At 38.3% G+C, this 26,811-nt stretch overlaps 1 protein-coding gene across 1 annotated transcript; it reads left to right on the top strand.

The window, feature by feature from the left end:
* Positions 1–2,431: 2,431 nt before the first annotated feature.
* LOC113888798 (E3 ubiquitin-protein ligase RNF38-like) lies at positions 2,432–17,302 on the top strand. The gene is made up of 5 exons (XM_027535790.1): positions 2,432–2,556; positions 3,858–3,942; positions 8,906–9,027; positions 12,485–12,584; positions 13,865–17,302. The coding sequence occupies exons 2-5, from the start codon at positions 3,862–3,864 to the stop codon at positions 13,925–13,927; spliced, it is 366 nt and encodes a 121-aa protein (XP_027391591.1). The 5' UTR covers positions 2,432–2,556; positions 3,858–3,861; the 3' UTR covers positions 13,928–17,302.
* The last annotated feature ends 9,509 nt before the right edge of the window (positions 17,303–26,811 follow it).

The raw sequence follows: 26,811 nt of genomic DNA on the forward strand, positions 1-26,811 counted from the left end.
TCCTTTGGAAATTGAATCTGGAAAAAAAAAACACAGTTCTAGTTTTTCCTTTCATACGTTTCTAAAATGGGAAAATGAAAATATTATAAAAATGTTTATACTTGTTAGAATAATATTTATATTCATTTAGGCAAGTAAGTAATCCTTTGAACCTCAATTGTTTTTTTCCAAAGGGTGGTTTTATGCTGTGTTCTGATGAAAAAGTAGATGAGATACTCTGTTAGCATAGTTCACTCTGTCCTGGAGCTGGAATATAGCTGAGAGGCATAATATTTCCAGGGGCTGGAGGGATCAGTGCGGGAAAACACACAGGAAGAAGGCCCCATTGTTTTCTAGACAGGCCAAGTTGAACATCTGAACCATGATTAAAGGAGAATAAGGGAAAGAACATATGGAAATGCTTTGAGTGGAAATGGTCTTGTGAATGGAGCTTGATGGTTTACCCTAACAGAGCCTGACCATGCTTTACTTAGGATTTATACACCATGCTTAGTCTCAGGAAGAGGTGAGATACGAGCTTACCTGGCTGCTTTCCTGAAAATTAGAAGCCAATTATGACAGAAGTTTGGCTAATCTGAAAAGTTGAAACTACTCCCACAAGAAAATCTTTTATTAGAATCAGAACAGGATTCATGCCAGGATGTTCCTTAGGAAGCTTCCAGTACCTGGGAATTCAAGGTTAAAACTAAATTTAGCCATCATACAAGCATACATAACTTTTCACAGTAACTGTTAGCAGTTACTTGTATTTGAATAATGTGTTGCTGTTCTCTTAACTGTGGGAAGAAGTTAGACTAACATTTGTTCCCAAGAGATCAGATTGAAAGCATCAGCCCCAGAATGTGTACACAGATGTTCATAGCAACATTATTCCTAATAGCCATAAGTGGAAACATTCCAGATGTCCATTAACTGATGAGTGGATAAACAAGGCATGGTATATGTATCCAGTAGATGATTATTCAACTCCAAAAAGAACAAAGTACTAATATACAGACTACAAGATGGATGAACCTTGAAACCATGCTAAGTGAAAGAAGGCAGAGTACAGGGCCACATCCTGTGTGATTCCATATATATGAGATGTCCAAAAATAAGTGTATAGAAATATAAAGTACATTAGCAGTTGTCTAGAACTTGGGAATGTCTGAGGGAAATTAGACAGTGGTGATGATGTACAACTCTTGTGAATATACTAAAATCCACTGAATTGTACCCCTTAGCAGGGTGAATTTATAGTATGTGAATTTTATCTCAAGCTATTTTTTATAAAAGATTGGGGGGAGGGGGCAACCATAGGCTATGTGCTTTGCAAAGCACTGTGTGCTTTATCGAACATTGTCTTGGTGTTCAAATCACACTTCGGAAGTAGGCTATGAACATGTCAGTTCTACAGATGACAGTATTAAGGTTCAGATTAAGTAATTTCTATAAGAGCCACAGGGCTCATTATTTACAGCACCAAGAGTTTGTCTAATGCCAAAGCCCGTAAGCTTTCTACTATAAAATAACTGCCTGCTGTGTTCTATACTATTTAGCCCTAGTTCTCATTTACAGTATACACCATCTTTGATTTCGTCTATTAAAAGGTTGTGTCTGAAATTGATGTAGTTCAGTGTGCCATGACTTAAGTAACTTCAACTTTCGTGTAACTGGCTTACTACATGACTTTTTGTCTTTCTTTATATCATTTTTAAGGGAAAGTTCAAATAGTGAAAGATATGTATCATTTAGTGAATAGTGGAAATGTGTAATAACATGCTTGAGAGATCTTCTTATTGAAATTCAGTTAAAGGCAGTATTACTGTAGGCTGTATGTCCACATGTATGAATTTAGATTGATGTGAACATCAGGAAATGCATGACCCAAAAGATATCTTTGGGTTTTTTGAATTTTGTTATAAAGCACAGTCTATCTATCTAAACACTGGAAGTATATTAGTTTGCTTTTTCCCCCCCTCAGCCTCTGCAAAGGATAGAAAACGAAGTGGAACTCTTAGGAGAACATCTCCTGTGGGAGGTTTTACTTACCCTCCATCTGCCCATCCCCCGACATTACCTCATCAGCTCCTTTGCAGTTCCTAACACATGATCCTTTGCATCAGGAGGTTTTCGTATGAGTAGTAAGGTTTTCATTCGTTGTTATTAATTTATTGCCTCGCTTTGGTAACTAATTTGTTTTGAGTTCTGCTTCAGTATAATTCTACATGTTTCGAATTTTAAATGTAATTCTTGCAGTCAGTTGGAAAATTGTGTTTAGAAGCACACCTAGAGTATTCTTGTTTTAAAAACTAGTTGCTGCACCTTTGTTAACATTTAAGAAATACTAAATACCCTTGAACAATAAATAACTTTCTAGGTTTTTAAAAAAAGAAGAGACTTTATTTAACACCTTAAAAAGTTGTGGATGTGGAATGATGTTAAAATTGTCTTAACATTTTTTCTCTACAGCCTTATCCTCCATTTATGCCTCGGAGGCTCACAGGACGCAGTAGATACCGATCCCAGCAGCCCATACCACCACCCCTTACCATCCAGCTTACTACCATATGTGTTGTAAGTTCTGTCTTATTCTTTATTGAGTTCTGAATTTTGACACCCTTGAGATACTCTTCCCTTTATGAACAATTTTATATGTCTTAGATACTTGTTTTTATTTGATGTTAAGAGGTTGGGGTGGGGGACCATTTAAGGCTGAAAGAGAAGAGCAAGGACAGGGGAGAAGTGGGGCAGGGGGTACACCAGAAGTTAGGTAGAGAAGCTTAAATGGGTTGCCTCTTTCACAGCAGGCGTCACTCGCCACCTTCCATGGTTATCTAGCATTTAATGCTGCCACTTCTCTCAAGGGAAGCGAGAGAGAAAAGTTATATCTGTGCCTTAGAAATACTCTGCTAGGATTAGATTTGTAACAGAAACACCCATAGGTTAAACGTCATAGTTCTTTTTATCTTTCTCGTGCAGTGAAAGCCTAGAATTAGGTGATTCAGACATGGTCTGTTAACTCCATAACTCTGAAGAATGGGTCTACCATCCTCAAAATTTTATGGTTTCCTCTGCATGATATAAGATGACTTCTCAGGCTCTGGCCGTCACATCCACATTCTAGCTAGCAAAATGAAACTGAATCTCTCTGCCTACCTGCTTCCTCTCAAGGATAATTACTAGAAGTTGCATGTATGATTCCTGCCGACATGTATAACTCCTGTTGGTTAGAATCTAGACCCATGTCTGTAAGTACTTCTAGAAAGGCTAGGGAATGTTGTTTTTATACCAGACGGCTATGTGCCTATATCATACTATTTTGAAAATTGTAGCTTTATTATCTTAAAATCAGATACTATAAATCTCCTAATTTGTTCTTAAACTGATTTTATTTAAAGTCTTTTGCATGTCCATATAAATTTTAAATCAGCAAATCAGTTTCTACTTTAAAAAAGCTGGAATTTGGTAGGGATTACGTGAGGTAGGGATTATGTGAAATCCATAGATGAGTTTTGGAAGAGAATTGACATCTTTAACAATATTGAATCTTCTGACCTACTTATATGGTATATTTCTCTGTCTATTACCTTTTCAAATTTATCCTAGCAGTATTTTTACAGTTTTATTTTACAGGTCTTGCACATGTTTTGTTAAATTCATCTGTAATATTTCATGTTTTTTTATGCTGTTGCAAATGATATTCTTTTAATGTCAGTTTTTAATTGTTTATTGCTAGTAAAATCAGTTTCTTTAAAGGGTTGTCACTGATCAACATTCATTCTTTATCCCTGTAGCACTGGCCATGTTCTTCTCATCCTGTTCACTGATACAATGCATTAATGTATCAATCCTTGTGTTGGTTATTTTCACTGCAGATCAATGCTTCCAGTGCCACCTGCAGTGGGCCCAACTTTCAGCTTTGAATTGGATGTGGAAGATGGAGAAGTAGAAAATTACGAGGTTAGTAGATGAACTGTGAGTTGATTTGGGAACTTGTATGCATAAAAATACTGTACTACTCAACTCATTCATCTAATTAAACACTAGGTAAATCCATTGTATATTTCAAGATACAGATATATCAAAAATTATTTCAACATGTGCCACATAGTTATGATAACAAGATAGACTGGTGTTCTCTATTAGAATTACATACACTTCCTGTGAGAGAATGTAAATGAGAAAATGATGAATTAAGATCGGATATTCTGAAAACATTTTGCGGCCGCAGAAGTGTGAAGAGTCAGTTCCTGAGGGATGGGAAAGCTTTTTCATGCCTAAGATTGAGGCAGGGAAATGCTGGATATTCTTGAGGAAGAACATAATATCTAGCTAAAGTGAGAGGAGAACCTGGAGATTTGATTGAAAAACTCAACTGGTTGTATTTGAGTGCCCTGTGCTTGCCCTGGTACAGAATGAACATAATTTTGAATATTGTGGGAGGAACGAACCACTAAATATTTTGGTGTTTATCGATCAGATTGCTATCTTAAAGAGTCAGAATTAGTAGCATGAAGAAATAGATGAAGTGGTTCAGAGTTGGTGGCAGGGTAACCAATTTTTACCAGACAGTAAATTATAAAACCATGCAAGTTCTGAACTATGAAAACTTGAAGTAGAAAAGAATACACTTTGACAAACATTTTAACACTAGAATCAACAGGATTTGATCATTGAATGGTTTATGGTAGTGTCAGGGTTGTGAGTGGGAGGGTTCCAAGAGAAGATGCTCTGCAAAAGGACTGCAATAGCTTGTGAGGAGGGCTGCCTCCAAGATGTCAGGGCAAATAGATAATACCACTTAATTTAGATGATGTTGACATTGCTGTATTATTTGAGGTTTGGAGTAGAGTGGACAGTTAAAGGGTTGGGAGACATATTTGGATTTGGAAATGTTGAATGTGAGTGACTGACTTTGTTTTGGTACTGCTGGCTGGCTGCTGCTTACCCCAGCCTCACTTAGTCTCTATACAACATAAATATTGGAACAGGTTTTTTGTTATTTGTTTTAGGTAAATGGAATCTGGGTACAGAGAGGAAAGACACACATAGTCTTACAGCATCCCTCCCCCCTTTTTAATGCATGTGGAAGAAATCAGGCCAAATGCTGTATTCTTTTGTCATTTTTAAAATGCTGTTATGTTACTTTCTGCATGTACAGTCATATTGCAGTGTCCTTTGGATTCCAGTCTCAGATCTCTTGAGAAATGGGCTATAATAATTTTATGTTTCTACACTGTTTATGCTAGTTTTGAACAGAGTAGTAAGAAAAGGAGTTGGTTATCCTTTAGGCATTTTGTACTAAAATTATCATAAGTCATATTGCTGAAAGCAAGACAGCTCTCTGTTAAACAGATCATATACATATCAGTGGTAAAAACAGTGATACCATTCCAGTAAAAGAAAAATATTTTGTGTTTGGCGTTAGAGTCTCTTTCTAAATTATATTTGGGGTTGACATGTTTAATCTTCTGCAAAATTGTACTTTAATCCAGTCAAGAAAGTATTTGCTATTTGTGGTTTTATCATAGTGTGCATGCCTCCAGTACTCCCTATTCCAGAGTACTCATCATTTTTTGAGTCTCTCCTGTACATCCTTGCTTCAGTGCCTTTACTTCCCTTGGTTCTTCTTAAGAACTTTGCCCACTTCTTACACATGGCTGTCTTTCAAGACCCAACTAATGCTGCCTCTGTGAAAGGCAGTTCTGGTCTATTCCCAGGTCTGTATGAGTCTTTCTCCTTTTTGCCCTCATAGGTGTTATACAACTATGCATAATTATTATGTCCTGCCTTCAGTTGTCTTGCCTTCTGATCATGTAGATTTGTTAAGGGCTCAATATCATTTTACTCTCCATCCAATAAGGCCTTAACATAGTAGTCAATAAATTGTATTAGTTGACCTAAGTATCCTATAGAATATAAAATAGAGGTATAAAAGATATATCACCTGTATCATAAATTTTATAGCTAATTATAGTCAGCATTGATAAAATTTAACAAGTTACCATCTATTTAGCATTTAGAGACACTGGGGGGCATGCATGGGGAATGGGGAAAGAGTCTTTTAGGTGACCCATTTCTCCAAGTAAGGCTGTACCAGAAGTAGCAACAGTTACCACAGCATTGATTATTGAGTCTATGGAAAGTTAAACTTATTCCTCTCGTTGTCCATCAATGTTTCTTTGTTACCTATTCTCTTAACCAGTGGTAGCCTTAAAAAAGGGGGTGGGGGGCAAGCGACCTGTACATGGCTGCCTGATTGTAGAAAGCAAACGAACAGTTAGACCTATGGAAAACCAGGAAAATGGAGGGACTGGGGTAAAATCACGGAGAAGGCAATGGCACCCCACTCCAGTACTCTTGCCTGGAAAATCCCATGGACGGAGGAGCCTGGTAGGCTGCAGTCCATGGGGTCGAGAAGAGTCGGACAGGACTGAGCGACTTCACTTTCACTTTTCACCTTCATGCATTGGTGGCAACCTGCTCCAGTGTTCCTGCCTGGAGAATCCCAGGGACGGGGAGCCTGATGGGCTGCCATCTATGGGGTCTCACAGAGTCGGACATGACTGAAGTGACTTAGCAGCAGCAGCAGCAGGGTAAAATCAATAAATATAATAGCTACAATGTGTTGAAACTTACCACCTGAGTTAAAATCCATGAGTTCATGAGTGATACTTCAAAAAAAAAACAATAGAAAATAAATTTGTTGGTCTTATCCTTCCAATTTCATATAAATTATGCAACTAAGTATAGTTTGATATGAGGCAGTTGATCAATATAAAAAGCATTTTATCTAATAAATAAAGAATAATAGAATATTACAATTTTTAATGAATTAATGGATCCTAGGCAGTGTTCCATCAGTGCTAACATAAAAACAAGACATGCTGAGCAGTATGATGGAAATAGTAAAACCTTCCAAATTACAGGAAGTAGAGACTACTTGATCTGCCTCTTGAGAAACCTATATGCAGGACAGGAAGCAACAGTTAGAACTGGACATGGAACAACAGACTGGTTCCAAATAGGAAAAGGAGTACGTCAAAGCTGTATATTGTCACCCTGCTTATTTAACTTCTATGCAGAGTACATCATGAGAAACACTGGACTGGAAGAAACACAAGCTAGAATCAAGATTGCAGGGAGAAATATCAATAACCTCAGATATGCAGATGACACCACCCTTATGGCAGAAAGTGAAGAGGAACTAAAAAGCCTCTTGATGAAAGTGAAAGTGGAGAGTGAAAAAGTTGGCTTAAAGCTCAACATTCAGAAAACGAAGATCATGGCATCCGGTCCCATCACTTCATGGGAAATAGATGGGGAAACAGTGGAAAAGTGTCAGACTTTATTTTTCTGGACTCCAAAATCACTGCAGATGATGACTGCAGCCATGAAATTAAAAGATGCTTACTCCTTGGAAGGAAGGTTATGACCAACCTAGATAGCATATTCAAAAGCAGAGACATTACTTTGCCAACAAAGGTTCATCTAGTCAAAGCTGTGGTTTTTCCTGTGGTCATGTATGGATGTGAGAGTTGGACTGTGAAGAAGGCTGAGCGCCGAAGAATTGATGCTTTTGAACTGTGGTGCTAGAGAAACTCTTGAGAGTCCCTTGGACTGCAAGGAGATCCAACCAGTCCATTCTGAAGGGGGAGATCAGCCCTGGGATTTCTTTGGAAGGAATGATGCTAAAGCTGAAACTCCAGTACTTTGGCCACCTCATGCGAAGAGTTGACTCACTGGAAAAGACTCTGATGCTGGGAGGGATTGGGGGCAGGAGAAGAAGGGGACGACAGAGGATGAGATGGCTGGATGGCATCACTGACTCGATGGACGTGAGTCTGAGTGAACTCCGGGAGTTGGTGATGGACAGGGAGGCCTGGCATGCTGTGATTCATGGGGTCGCAAAGAGTCGGACACGACTGAGCGACTGAACTGAACTGAACTGAGAGGGGACAGGGAATGTATTAAACCACAGGAATCGGTGTGGGGAGGTTCAGTCAGCAAAATTCAGACTGGGAACTTCTACAGGTGGTTGACTTGGTTTCTTTAACAAATAGAAGAGTAAAAATACATACTTGAGACATCAGGCAGTGGTAACATGGTTTATTTGAATCCTAATTTGAACGAACTATTTCAAAGAGTATTGAAAATAATTGAAACAATCAAAGATATTTAACATTAAGGAATTGGAGAGTGTAATGTTCTGTTGTTACATTTTAAATAATCTTTTAGTTTTTAAAGTGCTGGTGGTTCTCAACCTGGGGATAGTTTTATCCCTTAAAAGGTATTTAGCAAAGTCTGGAGATAACTTTTGTATAGAGCAACGCACATGGGCTAAGTTGCTTCAGTCATATCTGACTCTTTTCGATCCTCCTCGCCAGGCTCCTCAGTCCGTGGGATTCTCCAGGCAAGAATACTGGAGTGGATTGCCATTCCCTTCTCCAGGGGATCTTCCACATCCAGGGATTTGAATCTGCGGCTCCTGCATTGCAGGCAGATTCTTCAGTGCTGAGCCATTGCAGATGTTGTAGAGACCAGGGTTACTGCTAAACATTGTGCAGTGCATAGGACAACCCCCTACAACAAAACTTTACCCAAGCCTCAAGTGTCCAAAATGCTGAGGCTGACGGACTGCCTTAAACAGAAAAGCAGAACTATCTTACCAGTGAAATACCATGTTTTAGGTTTCTTTCAAAATAATGTGGATGTGGGAGTGGACAGTGAAAAATGAAATAAAATTAGCCATGAACTGTTGAGCATGGGTAATGGGCATATGGAAGTAATTTCTTTATACTATTTTTCTACTTTAGTATATATTTAAAATTTTTCCATAATAAAGCTAATTTTAAAAAATATATATGTTGGAATATAAAATTCAGAGAAGGATATGCAGATACATCTTTCTTTCCCTCTATAGGCCCTGTTAAACCTAGCAGAGCGACTGGGAGAGGCCAAGCCTCGAGGACTGACTAAAGCAGATATTGAACAACTTCCTTCTTACCGGTTCAATCCTAACAACCACCAGTCAGAACAGACTTTGTAAGTACATTTTTCTGACATCTTTCTGTATTAAATTTACTTTTCCACCTTCATGAAATAAAAGCTTGAAAGTCAAAGATAACTTGATGAAGGTAAGTAATGACCGTTTTCATAGTCTAGGCTTGTTCTGTCCAATAAGATAGCTGTTAAAGTTAAAATTTTTAGTTGCACTAGCCAGTGATGCTGTATCAAAAGATAGAGGTATATGGCATTTCTGTCACCTAAGAAGGTTCTAGACAGTGCTGTTCTGGATTTTTATGAGCCTAGAAATCTTACGGTTTTTAACTCTAGAATGTTTTATATTAAATCGAAAAGTCTCATACCTGTAAAATTTGAGGGGTTTACCTAAAGATTCTGCTTATTATAGCATCTTTCTTAATAGCAACTCTACTGAGATATAGTTCACATTTAAAGTGTACAATCCAGTGGTTTTTAAGTATATTAATAAGAGTTTTGCAACCATCATCACAGTCAAATTAATATCATTTTCATCACCCCCAGTAGAAATACCTTATCAATTAATAGCCACTCCCCATTGCTCCCCAACCCTCCAAAGCCCTGACTCAGGCCCCCACTAATTTACTTTTATCTCCATAGATTGGCCTGTTCTGGACATTTCATGTAAATGGAACCAATATAACATGGGGTCTTTTGGGTCTGGCTTCCTTGATTTAGCATAATGTTCTCAAGGACCACCATATTGTAGCTTGTATCATTTCATTCCTAATGGGCCACACCATTTTACATTCTCACCAGCAGTGTACAGAAGTTTCCTTTTCTCCCCATCCTCACCAGTGCTTGTTATTGTCTGTCTTTTGATTCTAGCAGCCCTAGTGGGAATGAAGTGTTATCTCTTGAGGTTTTGGATTTCATTTTCCAGCTGGGCTAGTGATGTTGAGCTCTTACTATGCTTACTGGCCATTTATGTATCTTCTTTGGAGAAATGTGTATTCACATTCTTTGTTTTTTAATTGGGTTGCTTTTATTGAGTTGTAGGAGTTATTTATATTTTATATATATAGGTCCTTGTAAGACACATGATTTTCAAAAATATCTTTAATTCTATGAGTTAGTTGTCTTTTCACTTTAGATTTATAAAGCATCTTTAGTATCCCCCTTTATTTTAAAGGATAAAGTTCAATTTATCTGCCTTTTTTGGTTGTTGTTTCTTACGCTTTTGATATCATGCTTAAGAAACCATTGCCTATTTGAATGCAGAGTTCCAAAGAATAGCAAGGAGAGATAAGAAAGCCTTCCTCAGTGACCAATGCAAAGAAATAGAGGAAAACAACAGAATGGGGAAGACTAGAGATCGCGTCAAGAAAATTAGAGATACCAAGGGAAAATTTCATGCAAAGATGGGCTCAATAAAGGACAGAAATGGTAGGGACCTAACAGAAGCAGAAGATATTAAGAAGAGGTGGCAAGAATACACAGAAGAGCTGTACAAAAACGATCTTCACGACCCAGATAATCACAGTGGTGTGATCCCTGACCTAGAGCCAGACATCCTGGAATGTGAAGTCAAGTGGGCCTTAGGAAGCATCGCTACGAACAAAGCTAGTGGAGGTGATGGAATTCCAATTGAGCTATTTCAAATCTTAAAAGAAGATGGTGTGAAAGTGCTGCACTCAATATGCCAACAAATTTGGAAAACTCAGCAGTGGCCACAGGACTGGAAAAGGTCAGTTTTCATTCCAATCCCAAAGAAAGGCAATGCCAAAGAATGCTCAAACTACCGCACAATTGCATTCATCTCACGTGCTAGTAAAGTAATGCTCAAAATTCTCCAAGCCAGGCTTCAACAGTACATGAACCGTGAACTTCCAGATGTTCAAGCTGGATTTAAAAAAGGCAGAGGAACGAGAGATCAAATCGCCAACATCCGTTGGATCATTGAAAAAGCAAGAGAGTTCCAGAAAACCATTTACTTCTGCTTTATTGACTACACGAAAGCCTTTGACTGTGTGGATCACAACAAACTGTGTAAAATTCTTCAAGAGATGAGACTACCAGACCACCTGACCTGTCTCTTGATAAGTCTGTATGCAGGTCAGGAAGCAGCAGTTAGAACTGGACATGGAACAACAGACTGATTCCAAATCAGGAAAGGAGTATGTCAAAGCTGTATATTGTCACCCTGCTTATTTAACTTCTATGCAGAGTACATCTTGAGAAACGCTGGGCTGGATGAAGCACAAGCTGGAATCAAGATTGCCAGGAGAAATATCAATAACCCCAGATATGCTGATGACACCACCCTTACGGCAGAAAGTGAAGAAGAACTTAAAAAGCCTCTTGATGAAAGTGAAAGAGGAGAGTGAAAAAGTTGGCTTAAAGCTCAACATTCAGAAAATGAAGACCATGGTATCTGGTCCCATCATTTCATGGCAAATAGATGGGGAAACAGTGGAAACAGTAAGGGACTTTATTTGGGGGCCTCCAAAATCACTGCAGATGGTGACTGCAGCCATGAAATTAAAAGACGCTCGCTCCTTGGAAGAAAAGTTATGACCAACCTAGAAAGCTTATTAAAAAGCAGAGACATTACTTTGCCAACAAAGGTCCGTCTAGTCAAGGCTATGGTTTTTCCAGGAGTCATGTATGGATGTCAAAGTTGACCATAAAGAAGGCTGAGCACCGAAGAAGTGATGCTTTTGAACTGTGGTGTTGGAGAAGACTCTTTCGAGTCCCTTGGACAGCAAGGAGATCCAGCTAGTCCATCCTAAAGGAAATCAGTCCTGAATATTCATTGGAAGAACTGATGCTGAAGCTGAAACTCTAATACTTTAGCCAGCTGATGTGAAGAACTGACTCATTTGAAAAGACCCTGATCTGCGAAAGATTGAAGGCAGGAGGAGAAGGGGTCGACAGAAGATAAGATGGTTGGATGGCATCACCGACTCAATGGGCATGAGTTTGAGTAAACTCTGGGAGTTGGTGATGGACAGGGAGACCTGGTGTGCTGCAGTCCGTGAGGTCACAAAGAGTTGGACACGACTGACTGAACTGAACTGAACTGCCTATTCCAAGGTCATGAAGATCTACACTTGTATTTTCTTTAAGAGTTTAATAGTTTTTTGCTCTTATATTTAGGTTTTTCATTTTTTAGTTAATTTCATATACTGTGTGAGGTAGGAGTCCAACTACATTCTTTTGCATATGAATGTCCAGCTGTTTCAACACTGTTGAATATAATAGCATCTTCAGTATTAAGGCTGGCTTGGATGTTAAACCAGAAATTTTCTTGTTGATCTCTCACTAAGCAAAACAAAGCACTCTTACTAAATGTCTTAACATCGTGCTTTTTTTAAGGGTATTTGATAGATTATTTTAGTTTTAAATTTACATGGTATTTTGATAAGTGAGATAGTAAATGGCTTTATGGTTTCGATAGTTGTAACAAAATAGAAACTACTTGGTTTTATGGTTAAACAATCTTTCTGGTTTATTTCAGGTGTGTAGTATGCATGTGTGATTTTGAGTCAAGGCAGCTACTTAGAGTTTTACCCTGTAACCATGAGTTCCATGCCAAGTGTGTCGACAAATGGCTTAAGGTAAAGTGATGGCATCTGAAGAGAATGACATTGAATTTTCTATTACTGACCATAGTCCATGGTTTGGTGGAGGTTGATTAAATTGAAACACAGCTTTCATAATTCTGACCATTTTCTCCTTTGTGTATATGGGAGGGAAAATTCCAAAGACACAAATTCTGATAGTATGCCAGGGTGAAATTATTTCAGGGACTTCTTATTTTCTTCTTTTTTAATAGTAGGATAAAGGGACTTCACTGGCAGTCCAGGGTTAAGGACTGCCTTCCAGTGCAGGGGTCACAGGATCAATCCCTGGTTGGAGAGCTAAACACATGCTGTGGGGTGTAGCCCCCCAAATTTTTTTTAATAGTAGGATGAAAATGTGATACAGTAAAATAATTTAAGTTAACTTTAGGGTTGGTTTGTTTTAGATTATTCTGAGTAGGGGATGATAATACTGGCTTAGATAACTTGAAAATTGGAGAGGAAGACAGATAAGTTAAAATAGAATCAGTCTTCCATGTGAGCACAGATTAAGGGTACCCAGTTTTGTCCAAACTGAATCCTAAAGGTAAAGAATCTAAGCTTTTTAGAAAACGGAACTTATTATATATGCATAGCCCTGACATGTGAGAACAGGATGACCAGAAAAGCATGTGTTCTGTGTGGCTGATGGCTAGAGTGTGAGGGAGAGTAGCGAGAAGGGGATTCAGAGGTAAAACCAGGAGTCAGCTTTTTGTGAAGTCACTGTGAAGTGTGCGAGAGTTTGGACTGGATCCTGAAAGCATGTTTTAGAAAGATCACGGCCACTCCTTGAAGAAGGTAATAGAGGAGGTTGATGAAATAAGGATGTACTGGGCAAGATGAAGAACAAATAGTAGAAGCTGGATGAAAAGAGTACTTGACTCGAGAGCTATCATAATATAGAAATGAGAGCATTTGATAAAAAATGCTTTGTAGAACATAAGAGAGCAGGTGTTGCTTATGTTTCTGATTTTAGCAGCACAATGAATGGTAATGCCATTTGTTGAGATGGAGTTTTAATTTTAAGCCAGTTATTACATTTGGCTGAAGTGGTGATGGATAGTCTTGTCTATGTTAAAACAAACCAAATAAAGAATTATTCATAGGCTATTGTTTTAGAGGTTTGTGGAGTATTTTTAAGAGATTAAATGATTGTACTTTCTTAAAGGAACAGAGAATGTAAAAACTATGTAGAAAGTAAAAATAGTTCTGTTTCTTTTAATATGTTTCACAGTGTAAGTCAAAATTCAGACAAGTGCTCTCTCTTTTGTTTTTAGGCAAATCGTACTTGCCCAATCTGCCGAGCTGATGCTTCAGAAGTGCATCGGGATTCAGAATGACCAACCTAAGAGCACAAATTTAGTTTGGGTGTTCCTCATCACATGTATATACGGACTATCCATTGAACTTAATCTGTGTGGCTTCCAGCCCTCCCTTTACCAAAAGGGTCAATGGACCTTTCTTTGCACTGTGTGACTTAATCAACTATAAAAGCTTACAATTAGTCTTCACAATTATGGGATTGTTATACTAACCGTGTGATTGGAACTCCAAAGACTTTTTCTTTAGCTTAATTTTGTGTGTGCACTAACATTCCCTGGTTTTTGTGTGATCATTCCGAGTGTTGCTGCAAGATTACAGTGGACGTGATCTTTTAGCATGTGCTTTCATTAAAAGTGGTAGCTCCAGATGATATAGCAATCTACCTTATATAGAGCCTTCAGAAACTGTGAGTGGCAATGAGTGCAGCGTATGACTGTTGATGGTAAATGTATCTGTGTGTGTGAGAGAGAGAATGTGTGAAACTACTTGTGTGAGGGCATGGTAGCTAACGTGTGTATGAGATCCTATATACCAGCATGTACCAAGAATGTGTGTGTAGTTTTAATTATGCTGCAATGTATAATCTGGTGTGTTATTTAAACAGCACTAGTACTGTACACTGGTTTCCCCCTTGTGTTTGCTGTTGCACACTGATTGCTAAGGGTGCATCAACGATAAGCATTGAATACTCCATCCCCTTCCCTCCCAGTGAATGGAATGAGAAAAGCCTTCTTCCTTTGCTTCAGGCAGCTGTCACCTTCTCTTCGTTGGTGGTCCCAACTGGGTCACTTAAGGAAAAAGTGTAATAGATTCTCACTCCATGAACCTGAAATTTTGATTTTTGTCGTGAAAAAGAAATTTTTAAATCTCCAACTTGCTGTTTCCAAAAAGAAGGTGCAATATCATACATCATCAGTTAGCAATATTAGCATTTCAATCAGTGATTTGAATGTTGATACTCTCTTGGTTTTCCTTTACATTTTCAGTAAGCTTCTTAGCCAGACGTGCTTGTGATTTTTTTTTTTTCTTTTAATGTTTAGGTTTGTAGTCTATTCTGAAGATATTTGAGTAATATATTTCTAAGAATACCACTGGTCCCATGAAGTCTCACCTCTTCTAATTCCACCAGAAAAAAATCTGTTAACTCAGCTTGACTTCTGATATGTTATTTGTTCAAGCTCCCACAGGCAACAAAATTGTTTTAAGAAGACTATGTTTCTGTTCTGCCAAGCTCCAATTTTGAAAGTTGTCTAGTTCTTCTCCCCTCAGTAAACGTGCTTCTCATTGAAATCCTCATTTCCAGGATGGATCAAGTGCTGTGACAGCTCGAGTTCCTTAGACCTGGTGTGCTTTGATGTTTTATCACTTTTCTTTTTTGTTGAATGAGAAAAAAATTAACAGGTGTCCAGAATACTTGCAGTATAAATGAAGATTTGATTTTTGTATAAAAAATAATGCTGTAAAACAGGAATTGACCTGCATTTAGTTGCTCTGAAAAGAATACATAGCTGTGTGGATTTCTTTGTTTTTTTAATAGGTTCCTTGAGCATAATTCAGATCGTTTCAAGTCATTTTTCTAGCGGTGTTTGAATTCCCCTCTCATTCTTCTAGTGTCTTCACCATTGTCTGCCTCTTCGTGCAGTTGCTGTCCTTCTTCTGGTTGCAGTGGCACAAGCTGCAGTTCTCCAGTCAGGACTGTGATGACTTGCTGCCAACCTCAGCTTTCGTTTGGCTGTGTCCGTTTTCTACTCAGACAGTGTTAACTACTTGTTACTGCCATGCTACTTGCCTTCCCTTGAAGACTATAAGCTTATCACAGCTTAGAGTTCAGTAAAGTCAATTCACACAGAAGCACAATTTTGCCCTTTTCCAGACACTGTTGCCTCTATCTAGTCCTACAAGTAGGATTTTGCATACTTTGTTTGCCCCTGTATTTGTCAGTGCATCAGAAATACATCTAAACAGTGGTGAAATGCACATGTTACTTTTAAATCATTAGAGTATTCCCTACCTGTTCCTAATGAATAAAGTGTGTTAAAGACCAAAATTACTGGCGTAATAATCAACTACATTACAAATCACGTATAGTTTAATCTTTATTTTTTTTAATTAAAAAAATCATGTTTAAAATGGCAAAAGCCCATCTTATACATAGACTCTTTTATATAGCTGCAAAAAATTTATATCTGTACAGATCTAACATAACATTACTACACTCAGTATTCATTTTATTGAAGCATGCAAGTAAAGCACTTTTTCTAATTTATATAGATACTTAATTAACAAGGCACACTGTACTAATGACTAGGAAAAGTAGCTCTTTCTTCCCTCTCTGGGATGATGAATTCTTGTCATACTACCCCTTTTCCATTAAATTTTTGAGAGGCCGTTGGCAATTTAGGAGGCAGCAGGGTCTATTTTGGTAAAATCCAGAATTGTTGCACTCTTGTGGCTGATCTCTCTTTGGGAATGTCTTTTCTTCGCATGGGGCTCTTAGAGATGTGTGCAGATTTGCTTATTAAGTAGTTAGTGTGTGTTAGGAGCGTACATGCATGTGTTCCAAACCAGCTCAACCTAGCCACATTTAGCAACCGTGTGGCTAGCAGAAGAGAAAGAACAGTTGATTTGTACCCAGCTGTTGACTCCTTAGGTGATGCACCAGATAGCAGGCAGATGTTGGTTTCTTGCCTTCTTCCCCTTTCCTCCTAAAACAATATTGGCTTTACCACCTTAACTCTGCTGTGTTTTTTTGTTTTCCTTTGCATGAAATACCACCTTTGTTGGTTTTTAGCACCCCCTCTTCCCCAAAAAGAAAAACAAAAACAAAAAACAAGGCCTCCAGGTATCAAGATCTCATTAGGATTTTCTGTCCTGAATTTTTTCAAGCAAAATCTAGAAAATGTGAAAGCCTATTTAGATTTTATACACTCTCTGAAATGTGATTTGTTAAGATTCTTATATTTGGGCCTCTTATAATATTTTAAATGAGATCTACCAACTCACTTACGAGAATATTTTTCACAGATATCTTTAGGCCTTTATTAGAAAGCTATTTTCCCCCTGTTGGTACATTTGGTTACCTCATTTTGCTGTTTGTTTCAGATTATGGAAAGCTCACAGGGGTGTATTTTGGAATCATTTGCTGAGTCATTTCCTCAAATCATACTCCATTGTATCAGTTAACATATAGTTTTAAATGTACGTATTATAAATATCTGTAACCAAATCATTTGAAGGCTTGATAAATTTTTAACAAAGTTTGTACATTTTTTATGAAAGTTACTAGTAATGCTTTACTAAGTAGTGCAATGAATTTTTATTTTTAATCCCTGTGCCCAATTTTGGAGTTGAGAGGGTTGTTGGTAATAAATGTATGATGTACACTTAAAACATTGGGTTGTGTTTGGTGTTACTGTGTTAGGTAGGGAAGGGTAGGGGTCATGTGTGTTTGGAGGGAGGGATGTAGGGGACTTCCAGCAGGAAAATAGAGCTCTTGAGCTCCGAGCAGCCAAACTTAACTTTGAGGCAGTAATTCAGATTTTGTTTCTGTGTTTGTGTAAACAACTTAGAAACATAAAACCAACTTGCTTTATAACTCGTGTGGCAGATACTTATATCTTCAAAAAGGCCAAGAAGATAGCTCGAGTGTAGGCACATGTACATGGTATGAGCTCATTGAACAGTAAAGTTACATTAAGTGGGTGCCTGGAGTTCTTTCTATTTGTGTCAACCATAAGATACAAAAGATAGTTGGGCAGATTGGTTCACGTTAGATATAGTATGTTATGTCTAACTTGTCCACATAATACGGAAAGAGGAGCTCCTTTTCCATACATGTTTGTTGAATTGCTTTCTTTTGACTAAAAAAGGAAGAGAGTAAAGCCATCTACTTATATATTATTACATGCTGAAAGTGGAAATAGGATGAAAAAAATGAGGCTAAGTAATAGAACCCAATTCTCCCTCTTTCAGGAAGCAGTCCTTTGGCTCCAGTACTTCTTGACAGAAGCATTCAGAAAAGTGACCAATCAGGGTCACTGATTGTGTCCCTCAGTTTTCCAACATACTTGAAAGAATGTTTGCATTTGAACTGTGAATGTCTCAAAACTTGTTGTCTTATATTACCGAGGCATTTGCTGCTCAGTCAGTACCTGTGCATTCTCTCCCACCTCCCTACTTACTACTGTAGGCAGCGAGTCCCATGCGGCTGGTTCTGACCAAGGGACCATAAGGGTAGGCCATGCAGCGCTCTCTTCTGCCGTGGTGATGGCAGCCCTGGATCCTGAGTCACTGCCTGAAGAGCCACTGGATTCCACGGGTTTTGTGTTAACAGTAAACAGGTCCTTAGACTACTCTTTGTCAGGACTTTGTCTTTGCCCATTTATTCCCCCCTTTCAAAAGACTTAAGTCTGTTTAGTCTTATTCTTACTACACTTTGCTAATACTAATCCTCAAGTGTACCAGTTAAACACGACTGACTACAGTTAACTTGCAAGGTCAGATTTGCACCACATGATAAAATTGTTCAGGTCATTACCAAGTATCTCAGGTCTCTGTGTGCTTCAGGCTAATGATAATGAAACATTACCTTTGATATCCCTAGACTTCTCAATGTTTTCATTGCATGCCTTAATATACTACAGTATGATTAGAAATATTTTACTGTTTGTATAGTTGAATGTAATTTATTTCTATATCAATACATAAATATGTAAAAAGCAGACTTAGTTTCTGTGAACATCATATATAGCTTCCCTGGCTAACATTTAAGAACAGAATTTCCTGTTTGTCAGTTTAATTCCCAAATTAAACATTTGTTTATAGCACCTTCCAGATTTGTACCTATTTAAAAGATTAACTTTCCAGTCAGAGAATTGGGCATTCTAAAAGAGCAACAAACTTTGAACCCATACAGAGTGTGTGGGGTAGACTCCTACAAAGATTGCTCTAAAGTGCACATGCTCTTAACCTTTTTCATGTGGTTCTTCTGCCTCCCAAACTGGCAGGAACTAGAGGAATGAGAAAGATTGAAGGGGAAAAAAAGAACATAGTGACAGCCAGGGATACTGAATGTCACCTTGCAGTTTGGAAATGGGCTGTAGGGTCAGTATAGATGTTTCCTCACTACAAAGATGAGGAGAATTAACTCGGGATGAAGGAACCCACGTTCCCTTCAAACCTCTATTTCTTGGTCTACACGTGGAAACAAAGTTTAGTGGCTGGTCAACAAAAGGACCTACAGCCTACACCCAGCACCCTGCATTGTATACAGTCGACAATGTCACCAGCTGCCTCCCTTTCAGTGTTAGAATCCCCTTCCCACAACTCTTCTGTGATAGTAAACTTAAGAGATCCTAAGGCAGGCTCCCTCTTCCCACTACCCTAGCACCTTCAGGTTTAGATGAGAGTAAGTTTTATATTGGACTTCCCTGGTGGCTCAGACGATAAAGCGTCTGTCGTGCGGGAGACCTGGGTTTGATCCCTGGGTTGGGACGATCCCCTCGAGAAGAAAAGTTATCCATCCTTTTTGGTAGTAATAATAGACATTTCTGTAGTCAGTGTAAGCAATGTGGTATCCACATGTTTTAGTTGGTTCTTTTTCTCCCCTTTTACTCTTATATATGTTCATACTGAACTTCAGCTAAATTAGAAGACTATAACCTTAACTTCATTACCAAAACAAGGCCAGTCTTGCCAAGAGAAAATGGATCACTGTCTATGGCTATTCAGGCTTAGAATGTTTTAATTTCAGTAAGGAAGAGCATAGATTGCGTTTACTCTAATTCCAGAATATATAAAGGAAACTTGGATCCTCTGTCTAATCCAAGTTGCTAAATTTTAGTCAGGGAAGCAAATCAGAATGGAAAATTGAATTCAAGTTCAGTAAATTTGTTTCCCATGAAATAAGGAGAGATCCAAGTCCTTCCTAAGGAATGTTCACAGCACAAATGTGTAGGCCAGGGAGCCTTCAGAATCAGGAGTTCAAGTACTATATGTATTTGTTTCCTCTGAGTGCCTCAACAGATTACCACAAATTCAGTGATTGAGAGCAATTTTAATCTCTCAACTTCTGAAACAGAATTTCAAAATCATTGTTGCTTTTCGTTGGAGACTCTGGGTGAGAACCGTCCATGCCTCTGTCTCTTTGGAGTTCTTTGGCTCGGAGAAGGCAATGGCACCCCACTCCAGTACTCTTGCCTGGAAAATCCCATGGACAGAGGAGCCTGGTAGGCTGCAGTCCATGGGGTCACGAAGAGTCGGGACACGACTGATCGACTTCACTTTCACTTTTCACTTTCCTACATTGGAGAAGGAAATGGCAACCCACTCCAGTGTTCTTGCCTGGAGAATCCCAGGGACGGCGGAGCCTGGTGGGCTGCCGTCTATGGGGTCGCACAGAGCTGGACACGACTGAAGCGACTTAGCAGCAGCAGCAGACACAGAACTTCTACACATGAGTCTTCACATCTCCCTTGCATCTCTTATGTGTCTTCAACTGAACGGAAGTCCCCATTCCTCTGCATAAAAGCCAGCTATGGAGGTGCTTTAAGGAAAGCCAGGTTTGTCCAGTCTCAGTAAATTGTTTGAATGTTTAAATGAATGAACTCAAGATTCCAGAATTTCTTATCAAAATGACAAAAACAAGTAAACTGTGAAATGTACCATCAGGTAAGTGAGCAAATTAGCAATTGTTTTTTTAAGGGTAATAGGAACAAGCCTGGCAACCTGCATCCCAGGTGTGTGGTTTGATCCAAGATGGCTCCTTTGTTGAATCAAAATCTGATGAATCTTGAAAACCTGGTAAATGAAAGAAGCTGGATAAAAGGCCACATATCAAGATACTCCATGTCCAAGGTCAGGAGTGGTGGCCGTGAGGAGATATTATATTCTTTGTAGCCAAAGATGGAGAAACGCTATACAGTCTGCAAAAACAGGACCGGGAGTTGACTGTGGCTCAGATCATGAACTCCTTATTGCCAGATTCAGACTTAAATTGAAGAAAGTGGGGAAGACCACTAGACTATTCAGGTATGACCTAAATCAAATCCCTTATGATTATACAGTGGAAGTGACAAATAGATTTAAAGGACTAGATCTGATAGAGTGCCTGATGAACTATGGATGGAGGTTTGTGACATTGTACAGGAGACAGGGATCAAGACCATCCCATGGAAAAGAAATGCAAAAAAGCAAAATGGCTGTCTGGGGAGGCCTTACAAATAGCTGTGAAAAGAAGAGAAGCAAAAAGCAAAGGAGAGAAGGAAAGATACATCCACTTGAATGCAGGGTTCCAAAGAATAAGAAGGAGAAGAAAGCCACTTTGAGTCATCAGTGCAAAGAAATAGAGGAAAATAATAGAATGGGAAAGACTAGACATCTCTTCAAGATAATTAGAGATACCAAGGGAACATTTCATGCAAAGATGGACTCAGTAAAGGACAGAAATGGTATGGACCTAACAGAAGCAGAAGATATTAAGAAGAGGTGGCAAGAATACACAGAACTATACAAAAAAGATCTTCATGACCCAGATAATCACGACGGTGTGATCACTCACCTAGAGCCAGACATCCTGGAATGTACAAGTGGGCCTTAGGAAGCAGCACTACAAAGCTAGTGGAGGTGATGGAATTCCAGTTGAGCTATTTCACATCCTAAAAGATGATGCTGTGAAAGTGCTGCATTCAATACGCCAGCAAATTTGGAAAACTCAGCAGTGGCCACAGGACTGGAAAAGGTCAGTTTTCATTCCAATCCCAAAGAAAGGCAATGCCAAAGAATGCTCAAACTACCACACAATTGCACTCATCTCACACGTTAGCAAAGTAATGCTCAAAATTCTCCAAGCCAGACTTCAGCAATACATGAACTTCCAGATGTTCAAGTTGGTTTTAGAAAAGGCAGAGGAACCAGAGATCAAATTGCCAACATCCGCTGGATCCTCAAAAAAGCAAGAGAGTTCCAGAAAGACATCTATTTCTGCCTATTGACTATGTCAAAGCCTTTGACTGTGTGGATCACCACAAACTGTGGAAAATTCTGAAAGAGATGGGAATACCAGACCACCTGACCTGCCTCTTGAGAAATCAGTATGCAGGTCTGGAAGCAACAGTGAGAACTGGATGTAAAACAACAGACTGATTCCAAATCGGAAAGGAGTATGTCGAGGCTGTATATTGTCACCCTGCTTATTTAACTTCTATGCAGTGTACATCATGAGAAACGCTGGGCTGGATGAAGCACAAGCTGGAAACAAAATTGCCAGGAGAAATATCAATAACCTCAGATATGTAGATGACACCACTCTTATGGCAGAAAGTGAAGAACTAAAGAGCCTCTTGATGAAAGTGAGAGAGGAGAGTGAAAAAGTTGGCTTAAAGCTCAACATTCAGAAAACGAAGATCATGGCATCCAGTCCCATCACTTCCTGGCAAATAGATGGGGAAACAGTGGCTAACTTTATTTTTTATTTTTTGGCTCCATAATCACTGAAGATGGTGACTGCAGCCATGAAATTAAAAGATGCATACTCCTTGGAAGCAAAGTTATGACCAACCTAGACAGCATATTCAAAAGCAGAGACATTACTTTGCCAACAAAGGTCTGTCTAGTCAAGGCTGTGGTTTTTCCAGGAGTCGTATGGATGTGAGAGTTGGACTATAAAGAAGCTGAGTGCTGAAGAATTGATGCTTTTGAACTGTGGTGTTGGAGAAGACTCTTGAGAGTCCCTTGGATGGCAAGGAGGTCCAACCAGTGCATCCTAAAGGAGATCAGTCCTGAGTGTTCATTGGAAAGACTGATGTTGAAGCTGAAACTCCAGTACTTTGGCCACCTGATGCTGGGAAAGGTTGAAGGCAGGAGGATGAGATAGTTGGATGGCATCATCCACTCGATGGACATGAGTTCGGGTAAACTACAGGAGTTTGTGATAGACAGGCATGGTCCATGGGGCTGCAAAGAGTCGGACACGACTGAGCAACTGAACTGAACTGAATTGATCGTATGATTCCATCTATGTGAAATGTGAAAGGCAAATCTGTAGATAAGAGAAGCAGATTAGTGGTTGACTACAGCTGACTTAGGGTTGGGAGTGACCACCAAGGAGTGTGGGTTTCTTTTAGGGGTAATAAAAGTATTCTGAAATTGTGATGGATGCTGTGTATGTATTGGAAGCCATTGAATTGTACAGTTTCCATGGGTGACTTCTATGGTATGTGAATTACATCTCAATAAAGCTGTTTTTTTAAAAACACAACATAATACCTGTCAGAATGTCTATCATTAAAAAGATTAACAATACCATGTGTTAGTGAGGACATGAAACAATTCTCATATACTTGTTTGGTTTTTTTAATTTATTGATTTTAATTGGAGGCTAATTACTTCACAATATTATGGTAGTTTTTGCCATACATTGACATGAATCAGTCATGGGTGTACATGTGTCCCCCATCCCGAACCCCCCTCCCCATCCCATCCCTCTGGGTTGTCCCAGTGCACCGACTTTGAGTGCGCTATTTCATACATCGAACTTGGACTGATCATCTGTTTCACATATGATAATACACATGTTTCAGTGCTATTCTTTCAAATCGTCCCACCCTCACCTTCTCCCACAGAGTCCAAAAGTCTGTTCTTTATATCTGTGTCTCTTTTGCTGTCTCGTGTATAGGGTTGTTGTTATCATCTTTCTAAATTTCATAAATATATGTTAATATACTGTATTGGTGTTTTTCTTTTTTACTTACTTCACTGTGTATAATAGGCTGCAGTTTCATCCACCTCATTAAAACGGATTCAAATGCATTCTTTTTAATAGCTGAGTAATATTCCATTGTGTATATGTACCACAGCTTTCTTATCCATTTGTCTGCCAATGGACATCTAGGTTGCTTCCATGTCCTAGCTACTGTAAACAGTGCTATGATGAACACTGGGGTACACGTGTCTCTTTCAATTCTGGTTTCCTCAGTGTCTATGCCCAGCAGTGGGATTGCTGGGTTGTATGGCAGTTCTATTTCCAGTTTTTAAAGTAATCTCCACACTGTTCTCCATAGTGGCTGTACTAGTTTGCATTCCCACCAACAGTGTAAGAGGGTTCCCTTTTCTCCACACCCTCTCCAGCATTTATTATTTGTAGACTTTTGATTGCAGCCATTCTGACCAGCATGAGACAGTACCTCATTGTGGTTTTGATTTGCATTTCTCTGATAATGAGTGATGTTGAGCATCTTTTCATATGTTTGTTAGCCATTTGTATGTCTTCTTTAGAGAAATATCTGTTTAGTTCTTTGGCCCATTTTTTGATTGGGTCATTTATTTTTCTGGTATTGAGCTGCAGGAGCTGCTTGTATATTTTTGATATTAATGTTTGTCAGTTGTTTAATTTCCTATTATTTTCTCCCATTCTGAAGGCTGTCTTTTCACCTTGTTTATAGTTTCCTTCATTATGAAAAAGCTTCTAAGTTTAATTAGGTCCCATTTGTTTATTTTTGCTTTTATTTCCATTAGTCTAGGAGGTGGGTCATAGAAGATCTTGCTATGATTTATATCAGAGAGTGTTTTGCCTATGTTTTCCTCTAGGAGTTTTATAGTTTCTGGCCTTACATTTAGATCTTTAACTCATTTTGAGTTTATTTTTGTGTATGGTGTTAGAAAGTGTTCTAGTTTCATTCTTTTACAAGTGGTTGACCAGTTTTCCCAGCACCACTTGTTAAAGAGATTGTCTTTTCACCATTGTATATTTTTGCCTCCTTTGTCAAAGGTAAGGTGTCCATAGGTGTGTGGATTTATCTCTAGGCTTTCTATTTTGTTCCATTGATTTATATTTCTGCCTTTGTGCCCGTACCATACTGTCTTGATGACTGTAGCTTTGTAGTATAGCCTGAAGTCAGGCAGATTGATTCCTCCATTTCCGTTCTTCTTTCTCAAGATTGCTTTGGCTATTCGAGGATATAACAATTATAAATATATATGCACCCAACATAGGAGCACCTCAATACATAAGGCAAATGCTAACAAGTATGAAAGGGGAAATTAATGGTAACACAATAATAGTGGGATACTTTAATATACCCCACTCACATCTATGGATAGATCAATCAAACAGAAAATTAGCAAGGAAAGACAAACTTTAAATGATACAATGGACCAATTAGACCTAATTGATATCTATAGGACATTTCACCCAAAAATAATTAATTTCACCTTTTTCTCAAGTGCACACCAAAAATTCTCCAGGATGGTTCACATCATGGGCCATAAATCTAGCCTTGGTAAATTAAAAAATAATAATAATTTCAAGCATCTTTTCTGATCACAAAGTGGTAAGATTAGATGTCAACTACAGGAAAAAAAAAACTATTAAAAATACAAATATATGGAGGCTAAACAACACAGTTTTGAATAACCAAATCCCAGAAGAAATCAAAATATACAAAGAAAAAAATGAAAATACGACAACCCCAAACCTATGGGATTCAGTAAAAGCAGTGCCAAGGGGAAGGTTCATAGCAGTACAAGCTTACCTCAAGAAACAAGAGAAAAATCAAATAAATAACCTAACTTTACACCAAAAGCAACTAGAAAAAGAAGAAGAACCCCAGGGTGAGTAGAAGGAAAGAAATCATTAAAATTAGAGCATCAATAAATGAAAAAGAAACAAAGGCGACTATAGCAAAAATCAACAAGACTAAAAGCTGGTTCTTTGAGAAGATAAGTAAAATAGACAAACCATTAGCCAGACTCATCAAAAAAAAAAAAGGGAGAAGAATCAAATCAACAAAATTAGAAATGAATATGGAGAAATCACAACAGACAATACAGAAATACAAAGGATCATAAGATACTACTATCAGCAACTATATGCCAATAAAACGGACAACTTGGAAGAAATGGATGAATTCTTAGAAAAGTATAACCTTTCAAAACTGAACCAGGAAGAAATAGAAAATCTTAAGAGACCCATCACAAGCATGGAAATCGAAACTGTAATAAACAATCTCATACACTGTTGATGAGAATATAATTGGGACAACCAAGTTAGAAACTGATAGCTATCTACTAAAGCTAAGCATACCCTGTAACCCAGGAATTTCTCTCCCAAGTATATATGCAACAGAATATATATGTACAAGGGGTGTTCATAGCAGAGTCTTAATAGCTCAAAACCTAAAGAACCCAAATTTTTACCAGCTACTGAATTGATAAATTATGGTTGATTTTTACAATGGTATTTTAAACAGCAGAGAGAATAAACTGAAAATACACAGAGCAACATGACTGAATCTCAACAAATACAGTGAATAAGACAGAAGAGAATATTTCTGATTGTTCCAATGATTGAAAGTTCAAAAATAAAATGTGAGCTGTCATTTTCATGGTTATTCTTGGCAGCCTTGGTAGAAACCAGAAGGAGCAGAGAGTATGAGGGACATCTGGGCTGTGAGCAATTTTCTATTTGTTAATCTATGTGCTTCATTACACAGTGGTTCAATCTGATAAATTCATTGTAATCTACACTTAGGATTTTTTTTGTGTGTGTTTTGTTCTAGACTTTTGCCTTTTGAAATAGTTTTTTTTAATTTATTTTTAATTGAAGGACAGTTGCTTTACAGTATAGTGTTGGTTTCTGCGAAACATCAACATATTTTCAATTTTCAACATTTAACTCAATTTTCTGTATATATAATTTTATGAACTTTATTTTTAAAATAAATGTAAGTCCCATTCTCACCCTTTGAGAGCAGCACAGCTATCCAGTGCACATGGGCAAATGAATTCTTTATTGGGAGTATAATTGCTTTACAATGTTGTGCTTCTGCTGTACAACAAAGTGAATCAGCTGTATATACATATATATACGTATATACATAAATCCCCTCCCTCTGGAGCCTCCCTC

Source organism: Bos indicus x Bos taurus, unplaced genomic scaffold (genome assembly GCF_003369695.1).
Source record: "Bos indicus x Bos taurus breed Angus x Brahman F1 hybrid unplaced genomic scaffold, Bos_hybrid_MaternalHap_v2.0 tig00001986_arrow_arrow_obj, whole genome shotgun sequence".
In the NCBI taxonomy this organism is placed as follows: Eukaryota; Metazoa; Chordata; class Mammalia; order Artiodactyla; family Bovidae; genus Bos; species Bos indicus x Bos taurus.